The sequence below is a fragment of the Coffea eugenioides genome, chromosome 7, assembly GCF_003713205.1.
Source record: "Coffea eugenioides isolate CCC68of chromosome 7, Ceug_1.0, whole genome shotgun sequence".
NCBI lineage: Eukaryota > Viridiplantae > Streptophyta > Magnoliopsida > Gentianales > Rubiaceae > Coffea > Coffea eugenioides.
The window spans coordinates 8,762,181-8,771,605 of record NC_040041.1 but is presented as its reverse complement, the minus strand read 5'-3'; the positions used below and the strand labels follow the sequence as shown (position 1 = coordinate 8,771,605).

The 9,425-nt window shown below is 40.3% G+C and overlaps 2 protein-coding genes across 2 annotated transcripts; both read left to right on the top strand.

The window, feature by feature from the left end:
• Nucleotides 1–1,277: 1,277 nt before the first annotated feature.
• LOC113778200 lies at nt 1,278–4,528 on the top strand. The gene is made up of 6 exons (XM_027323518.1): nt 1,278–1,731; nt 1,869–1,904; nt 2,013–2,056; nt 2,446–2,524; nt 2,984–3,074; nt 3,189–4,528. The coding sequence occupies exons 1-6, from the start codon at nt 1,717–1,719 to the stop codon at nt 4,343–4,345; spliced, it is 1,422 nt and encodes a 473-aa protein (XP_027179319.1). The 5' UTR covers nt 1,278–1,716; the 3' UTR covers nt 4,346–4,528.
• Nucleotides 4,529–5,980: 1,452 nt separating this feature from the next.
• Nucleotides 5,981–8,775, top strand: LOC113776801 (protein FAR1-RELATED SEQUENCE 5-like). The gene is made up of 3 exons (XM_027321861.1): nt 5,981–8,214; nt 8,351–8,579; nt 8,701–8,775. The coding sequence occupies exons 1-3, from the start codon at nt 5,981–5,983 to the stop codon at nt 8,773–8,775; spliced, it is 2,538 nt and encodes an 845-aa protein (XP_027177662.1).
• Nucleotides 8,776–9,425: the final 650 nt, after the last annotated feature.

Below are 9,425 nucleotides of genomic sequence, written 5' to 3'. Positions count from 1 at the left end.
TTAATCATTGAAGTAATCGTGCATTGATACAAGAAGTTGCTTTTTGGCATCAATACAAGAAGTTTATCCAAATGAACTTCTAGGGGCAGGCCGTGGGAGAGGGAGGGAGGGAGAGAGAGAGATGGAGAATTGGAGAATTTGAATTACATTCTCAAATAATTAATTGGGTTACTGACATGATAGAAAATAATGGTGTCTTTCTAACTAGGCTTGTATAATAGAAAGGAAGTCTTTTTGTCTTGAAAAAGAAACAGAGGGGTTTGCTACTTAATCTATGGATGTGAAATGAAGAATTGTGTTTTGGAGATTCAAATTCTCTGAGCTAGTGCAAAGACCATCACAATGGGAGTGGCTTATTGTGGGAGATGAAATGCATTTTTCAAAGACTTCTGATCAAGATTGTTGGAATTGGATGTTCTTCAGTTTATGGTTTTGTAATTAGTTTATGATTCCATGTGTATCTCTTTCTTATGTCAGCAGGTTCCTCTAGGATCTTGTATCAGTAACTTTTGCACTTTCACGAGGATCCTTTACACTCTCAAAGGTTCTATTAGAATTATATAACCTAAAAGACACAAATTTGTATCCCTTGTCTAAATTAAAGAAGGATATGGTCATCTGTGAAGAAAAGAAATAGCCAGGCGTCCATATGTCCTGAAGTTAGAAACAGATTGCCTTGTCTGCAATAGGTAGAGAGTAGAGTGAGGGAGAATAGAACTGTCAGTTCCTATAACTTCAATCTAATTTGAATAAAAAGTGCCAACAGGATCATTTATCCCATAGGTTAGTTTTGCATAATAATAGGGGGATAGATAATTAATAATGGAAGTTGCTATTAGTGGTCAATAAGCACTATTAAGTTACGCGGCCAGGAAGGACGTCAACATCTGTTCAGTTCATCCAGTAGTAGTAGCTAGGAGTCAGCTAATAGATTGGTTGTCATGTATCAGAAATGGATATTTTTCGCTCATAGTTGTGGTAAAGGTTTATACGGAAAGAATGATAAGAAGATGCTGACTACTACAGCACGAGAGGATTAGTGGCCGGTGATGGCTGAGGTATGGTAAAACAGAAATTGTTCTTTAGACAGCTTAATGTGCATTTTTGACCTACAAAATTGAAAAGTCAAAATTGCAATTGCAACATAAATAATTGTTGATTCATATATTATGGCTTAGCTACTTAAGCAAACCGTGATACATAATTTAAGACACATCAGATTTTGCAGCTGAACGACTTGGAAAGGGGTTGGGGATGTCAGGTAATCTGCTATTCTTTTCAATTTTCTGGGGAATTCTGTGCTTCTTGGAGCTTTAAAAAGATCGAAAATCATGGCCAGATGACTTCCATGTTAGGAAGTGAAGTTTGTATTGAGTTGTATTCAAAATTGTGGTTAATATCTGTCATGAGTTTGTTTTCTGCACCTTACTCTATGAATTCTACCAGTTCATCCAGTTGGCATTATTAGCATTCTTCTCATGATATGTACACATAAGCTCTTTTGTCTCATTTACACGGTAAGAAACTTCTTTTTGGATGCTGTTAATCCTGATTAAGGAATTTTTTGTATGCACTTTAAATTCTTGTATTCTATTTTCCATGAAAAGTTTAGGTGGTTGTGGAAACCTGCAAGAATTTACCTTGCTTTTGTAGGTTCCTAGATATGAGCAAGGTAACTTTTTGGGCCCTACTATATTGTGTGATGCTGCAACCGACATGGAGTGCTACAAGGTACACTTCTCTTTTCTCGTACTTGTCTGGTCGATGCAATTAATAGTTGGTGATATTCTCTGATCGTGATGGTCATATCCTCTGGAACAAGAATCAAAGAACTTGCAAATTACTGATGTATGTAATTTTTTGAACAGGAGGAAATGTTTGGGCCAGTTCTTCTTTGTATGCAGGTAATTCTAGTTATAGTTGAGTTTATATTATTGCATGTTGGTAGTCTATTTTTCCATCATAATTTCCTGAGCAAGATTTACTAATCATATTATCTGTTTCGCTAGCAGGCTGACAGATTAGAAGAAGCCATTGCCATTGTGAATAGAAACAGGTTATTCTTCTTAATTCTGATATACTTGATCTTCAAACAGTTATTTAAATACACTTGTGTATTTTACCATTATGTTGACACTATTTTAAATACACTATTTTAAATACACTTCTTAATTATGTTGACACTATTTTTTACCATTATTTATTTCTAAAAATACAGGACTGAGCATACTTGCCCCAAGAAGTAATATATAAATTTCTTAGAACATTGAAATGAGCATGTACTTGTGCCTCCTCTCTATCTATCTCTCATCTCTTGCTGTCTGTCTGGTTTAAAATGGAGCTACCTCACTTCATTGCCAAAATTTGCCCTCATCAAAAAATTTCTGTTCACAAAGCCAAGTTACTTATGTCTTATTTCTACTCTTTTATTGTCCTTTCTTATAGGCATGTGAATGGAGCTTCCATCTTTACTACATCTGGGGTCGCAGCTAGGAAGTTCCAGAATGATGTTGAGTCTGGGCTGGTGAGCTGATCCTTTTTGTTTTATGTAACCAAGAGCTGCTTTAGCTTTTCTAAGGCCAAAATCTTTATGTGGAGCTGTCTTGACTGTGCTATCTACTTGAATTGGCTTGAATGGAAAAGTTATTCTGCGTTAAAGTGGGGAAGTAGGAAACTACTTATTGTATCATCAACCAAGACCTGGAAGTTAGACATTTAGTATAAGACGACATCTTGTATATTTTCTTCACTGACATATAAGTTTGTTCAGGTTAGCTACCATCAGATACTTTGACTAAGTTGGGTAGCAATTACGAAATGTGCATTTTAATGTTAAATATTCGTTTTAAGTAGGATTGGGGAAATTTTCATGTCAACTTGGTTTTCATTGATTTGTCACCAAGTCATCTATTTTGTTTTAGTTAAGTGAATAGCCAAGTATTGACTCAAACCGAGATTTTAATAAGAGTGTGGAATCCATCAGGTTGGAATAAACGTGGCTGTCCCAATTCCTTTGCCATTTTCGTCGGTCAATGGTTCAAAAGCATCTTTTTCCGGTGATCTCAATTTCTGTGGTATGTCACAGTTTTCTCTTATCTTGGACAAACCCAGACATATCTGCTGCACCCTTTCCCATCCCAACACCACATCAGAGTACAAAGTTAAATTAAATTTATTGACAATCTCAGGAAAGGCCGGAGTGCAGTTTTACACACAGATAAAAACAGTAGCACAGCAATGGAAGGACTTGCCAACCAGAAGGGTATCATTACCTCATCCTCCAACATCTGAGACAGAAATCAGTTCTCGAGGGACATTCTTATCACAGCCACTTTCATCTGAGAGTGATTTACCTAGCAGAGAAGTGTCACCAGCTATGCCTCTAGCTTTGGAGAATGATCTGCCGACTGAAAACTTATACCTGCCATTGCCCCCAAGTGAAGGGGATGTATCAAACGTGGAAGTATTGCCTTCTACTCCACCAACGAGAGAGCCGGAATTACCCAAGCAAGAAGGGGCATTGGCCATGTCTTCGATATCTGAAAGGGATTCAGTTAACCTGAAAGTATCATTGCTGATGCCTCTAGCGGCTGAGATTGATGCTGCTGGGCAAAGTGAATCATCGTCCTTGTGTTCGGTATCTGAGCGGACATATCCATGTCAAACCTCTCAATGGGGTGATCCACTTCCCCTGATATCACAAAGCACTGAAACTGCTCCATCAACTGCTAAGAAGGTTTATATGGCTCCAAATTCTCAGAGGATTGACACATTAACTCCTGGAATCCAAAGGACAGATACTGTGGACGCTTCAGATTCTGAGAGATTGTACTTTCCTGTGACTTGTAGTAGTGAGATAAACCCAATATTTCTTAGGAATGACAGTGTTAGTCCAATGTCTCTCAGGCATGATATTCAGATGACAGACATAAATGTGCGTCCTGCTTCTGAGATGGTTTATATGCCAGTAATGTCTGAGCACAAAGAAAGTGTTGGTCCAACCTCACAAAGGACTGGTGTACTCCATTTGAAACCAGACAAGATGTACATGGCGTCTCATAGGAGAGATGGTATGGGTATGATGCCTCTAATGGCCAAGGCATCAGTTCCTCCAGCTTCTGGGAGTTTGTACATGTCTACATCTTGCTCAAATGTGATGGCTTCAACGTCTGACAAGATGAGTGTACCTACAGAGATTCAGCATGACGGTATATCATCAAAATCTGAGAGGTTATTCATGCCTGCAAGTTCTCAGGGCATATATGCCGAAAACCAAATAATGTCAGCACATAATTATCGTGGCCAAATAACACCACAAACTCATCCTTCCTCTCAGTCATTATAGGATGCAACTTTTCCTTATAATTCTAATGCATATGGATACAACTTTTCTCTAGAATGGTTATAGATTTAGCTTTTTCTCGCTTACATTTTGATTTCAAGACATTGACCCTCAAGAGTAATAACTTTGTACTCCTGCTCGTCAGTTCAATAAATGCCAGAAATCTGTACTGCTGTGCATACTCTATTCTTCTGCTCAGGCATCTGCTCCAACTCCACCATTATCTCCGCAACATCTGGTTGTATGTTCATTTGTCATTGCCGGATCAAGTATTTCAGTATGGAATTAAAGTTGTTTATGCTTAAAAGTTGGTCTTCTAGGAAATTGCTGAGCATTTCTCCCCTGGAAAAAAGCAGCAGAAAAGATTTTGTCATCCATCTCGGAATCAAATCATTTACTAGTTCTTGGCCCTGCGCTTGACCCGTTGTTAAAAAGGGATAGTTTTAGAATCCGTGTGTTTTTTTTCTCTATCAATTTTAAGCTCGTCGTTAAAGAGGGATAGTATCTGTGTGTTTTTTTCATTATTAATTTTGTGGGACGAGTATGTTATGGAGAATTGAGTCAACGCCCTTGGTAGGGAGATGAAACTAGAAAGCGACAGCAAGACACGCATACATCGAGGTTGTTTTGGTTGGAGAGAGAAGAAGTGAAAAAAAATAATGGTTTTGTGAAACAGCCGGTTCCAAACCGGAGGCTAACATGACGTAACAAAAAGTTGAATTCAAAATGGAATGACCCGCGAGAAGACTGACAAGTTGTACAACTGTTCAAAACATCATCTCAGTGTAATAGAATGCAGTCCAACGCCGGAACAAAAATAAATAGGGTGATAATAAAGAAGGGAGCAGCGTGAGGAGAATTATAGAGTGTCTGAGAAGGGGGAAAGAGGAAGGTGAGGAATTAAAGAAGGTTGAAAGAACAGAGAGTAGTGAAGTCGGGAGGAAGTAGTTGGCAACAAAAAAGAAGGGACCAAAATAAGCTGAGTGGGGAGAAAAGAAGAGAGGAAGGGGACAGGGAGGGGAAAGTCAACAATGAAGAGGACAATGAAGTAAGTGCAAACGAAGAAGCTGGGCACAACAGTTGGTTAAAAAAGGTTTATTTCTCGCCAGACAGAGTTGCACGGCGAGATCCGAAATAATAGGTACGTAAAAGTATTGAGAATGTTTCTAAATATGTGATATGTGGCAGACGCGTGTGCGTAGTGTATGTGTAAGAAATGTATGTCTTGTTGAGGAAACAACATAGTTTAGGATGAGGACAATGTTACAGAAAAGGATGAGAATAGTTCTGAGAAAGCAAATAGGCAACATGTGATAATGGGAAAAGTTAGACCGGCTGTGAACATAGTATAAAATTAGGCGGAACGAAATAAAAAGGTAGCGAAAGTTTAAAGATAGCATGAAAATAGGATTGGGAGTTATACTGGCTGAATGTGAGCAATAGATGAACTATAGTTTTGGGTAAAAAGTAGGTTATGTGTAGCCGAAATGGGTTACTGGTTTAAGGATAGGGGGCAGAAAGAAGAAATCGAAGTACATGCTTTGAAAGTGTTTGGTTTGTGAAATGTGCATGGGGGAGCAGAAATAAATGAGGGGGAACACTTGCATGATAATGGTGTGAATGTCTTTGTGTACCAGGATGGAGCAAGATATGGACGAAAATGGCCACCGCAAAGGGAAGGGACATATTTTTGATCTGAATGCATATGCACATTGTGAAGATGACATCATAGCTTGGAAGTGGATGTGCGGGGAAATGGGAGCCGAGGACAGCAAAGCAGACGAAAAAATGAATAATATGGTTAATGGAGGTGCAATAGATGCCGAGAACGTGGATGATCTGCAAGAGGTAGACCTGATGACTATGAAGTTTGATACCATTGAGGATGCTGAATGTTTCTATAACATATATGGTAGGGCCACGGGGTTTAGCATAAGGAGGGGGTATGCGAAAAAAGACCCAGAGGACGGCACGACTGTGAGGTATAGGTCTTGGGTATGTAGTAGGGAGGGCGAGCGGGATGAGAAGCACATTCTCCGGAATGATCGGAAAAGAGAGGCAAAAGCTGTAACACGGGTGAACTGTGGAGCATGCCTGAAAATAAGATTGGATGATAATGAAGGGAAGTACATAGTGTCTTGCTTTGTGAAGGAACACAACCATCAGTTGGGTAATCATGCAAGCATTCCTTTCATGAGGTCGCACAGGAAGGTGGCAGATAGCGATTATGCTCAAGCGCATACATTACGACGAGCCGGCATTAGAACAAGTCAAATAATGAAGCTTTTTGTGTTGCAAGCTGGAGGATATCAGAATGTGCCCTTCCTTATAAAGGACTTGTATAATAAGATGAATTGCGAGAGGTTGAGAGAGATAGCTGATGGAGATGCAGAAAGGGCTATTGGGCGCCTGGCTGCAAAGAAAGAGACGGACAACAATTTCTATTACGAATACTGTTGTGATAGCAAAGGACGATTGACACGGCTGTTGTGGGCTGATTCATGGTCTCGGATGGATTACAAGTGCTATGGGGATGTACTGGTGTTCGACTCCACGTACAGGACACAGTCTTATAAGATGCCACTGGTGGTACTATGTGGGGTGAACAACCATTACTCAACAGCAATATTTGCATGTGCTTTGATTGCTGACGAAAATGAAGAGAGTTATGATTGGGTACTGGAAAAGTTTGTTGAGTGCATGGGCGGGAAGGAGCCAGTTTCGATTGTCACTGACGGTGACAAGGCAATGAAGAAAGCTATAAAGAAGGTGCTTCCAAACGCGGCTCACCGTCTGTGTAGTTGGCATCTAGAAAAAAATGCAGGCCAATACGTGGGTAACAAACAATTTCTCCAGGCTTTCAAGACATGCATGTTCATGAATTGCTCACAGGACCAATTTGAGTTTGAGTGGGCTAGCATGGTAAGCAAACTTCATCTGGGGAACAATGAATGGGTTAAAAAGATTCATAAGAAGAAAGAGCAATGGGCAGTTGCATACTTGAGGGGCAACTTCTTTGCTGGCATGCGCAGCACTCAGCGATGCGAGAAGATGAATGATGTGTTGAAAATGTACTTAAAGCCAGAGCTTAAACTTTTTGAATTTGTCCGAGCGTTTGATTTGGCAATTTCCTGGCTAAGGACTGAGGAGGCTCGAAACGAAGCTAATACCCAACATACAACCCTGCTGCCAATTACGGAACTACATTGTTTAGAGAACCATGCAGCGGAAGTTTTTAGTAGACGAATCTTCTTGATGGTTAGAGAGCAATTGAAGAGCCAGGGAATGTACTGCCGAGTCGATGGCATTGATGATGGTGTTCAATGTGTCCACATGGTTTCACATTCTTACAGCGGTTCAGAGTGGAGGGTGCAATACAATAGGCGCAGTGGAGAGATGAGGTGCTCGTGCATGAGGATGGAGAGTCTAGGCCTGCCGTGTGGCCATATGTTTAGGATAATGGTGTTCGAGGGAATGAGAAAAATTCCAGATAGTTGTATAATGAAAAGGTGGACTCGCATGGCAAGGGATGGCATTGGAGGAGATTGGGAAGGACAGCCTCCCGATACGGAAAACCTAGAGATGGGCAGGTATGCTGCACTGGTTGGAGCATGTAATAGTTGGTGCTACTATGCTGCCAAATCATCTGCGGGATTCAAGCATGCCATGGGAGTGATTCATAGGGAGACCGACCATGCAAGATCATTGTGTATGGTGAAGGCAATAGATGCAGCTACCCTGTTAAGGCACGAAGCAGGTGGGCAACGAGGCAGCAAATTTGGAGTGCTTGATCCTTTGATTTGTAGAGCAAAGGGCGATCACCAGACGAAAGAAAAGGGCAGACAGAGCAATAAAAAGTGTGGAAACTGCGGGTGTGTAACATATGCTATTGTCACAATTTTTGTGAGCAAACGAGAGAGCATGCTAATGTCCCCCCTGAGCTGGCATGAAATTTGCTTGTACTTTTTTTTGGCTAATGACGAATGCAATCGCTTGTCAAATTTGTAGGTCAAGAGATGGGCACAATAGGAGGACATGCAATTCCAGCCCAAAGAACACGGCATGGCATGAGATAACAGGTGCGTCCTACGATGGCGAGCATGGTTGGACCGCAGATGAAGATGCTGGTTCCAGGCATCAAAGTATCATATCTCATTACGGGGTTCGAGTCTGTTCACTTTCGAAGGGGCAATACGGCAGCTTGATTCAGCAGCCTTCGTATGAATGGAACCAGAAGGTTTGCATTGAATGGAGCATATCCTCTTTATTCGTTTAGCTAATTTATGTTATGTAATGTGAGACGCGGCAATGGATAGTAAGATGTTGTAAGTTACCCTGTGGTAAATGTTTACATGCAGGGTTTTGCTGGTGTGCAGGAAGGGAGATGTAATGAACTAGATGCAATGGATTCATTGGAACTTGCCGAATGGTGAAGCCTTCTTGCGATTGGTATTGCCCAGATCGCCAAGGCATTGAATTATGGATTATTTCAATATGTAACTTTAGTGTTTATAGACATTAATCACTACTTCTGTTTAAATACAGACAATTGACACAAGGCATATGAATTTCATGACAACCTTGCAAGTAAGGTCTAATTCATTCAGCATTAAAAGCAATAAAGTGATTTGCAAATTAAGCATTTAAGAAATGTAAGATATAAAATTTGTAATTGTATTAGTGCTATGCATTATATAATGTACATGTTAATTTCATTGCTTGAAAAAGCGACCAAATGTGTGATTCTTTTAACCCCATGTTAGCTGACCTATTGATGTCACTGGGCTACTGCACGCGCAAACACGCCCCTACATGGAGTCTGAAATTGGGCTGAGCCAGTTAGCCTTGGCCACCGATTTTCCATATGTATTGAATGGAAATGGTGCAGGTTACATGCGAAAAAAAGTGAAGTATCAAGGCCTCAGAAATGGTTGTACAAAATAATGCTTTTATATGATGGATGTCATCTGCGACAATCTTTTTTTTTTTTTTTTTTAATGGCAAAGCCCCGCCCACGGGGTGGGGATGCTAGCCCCTGATTTATCTGCAACAATCTATATCTATATCTATATGTATTGCAGAA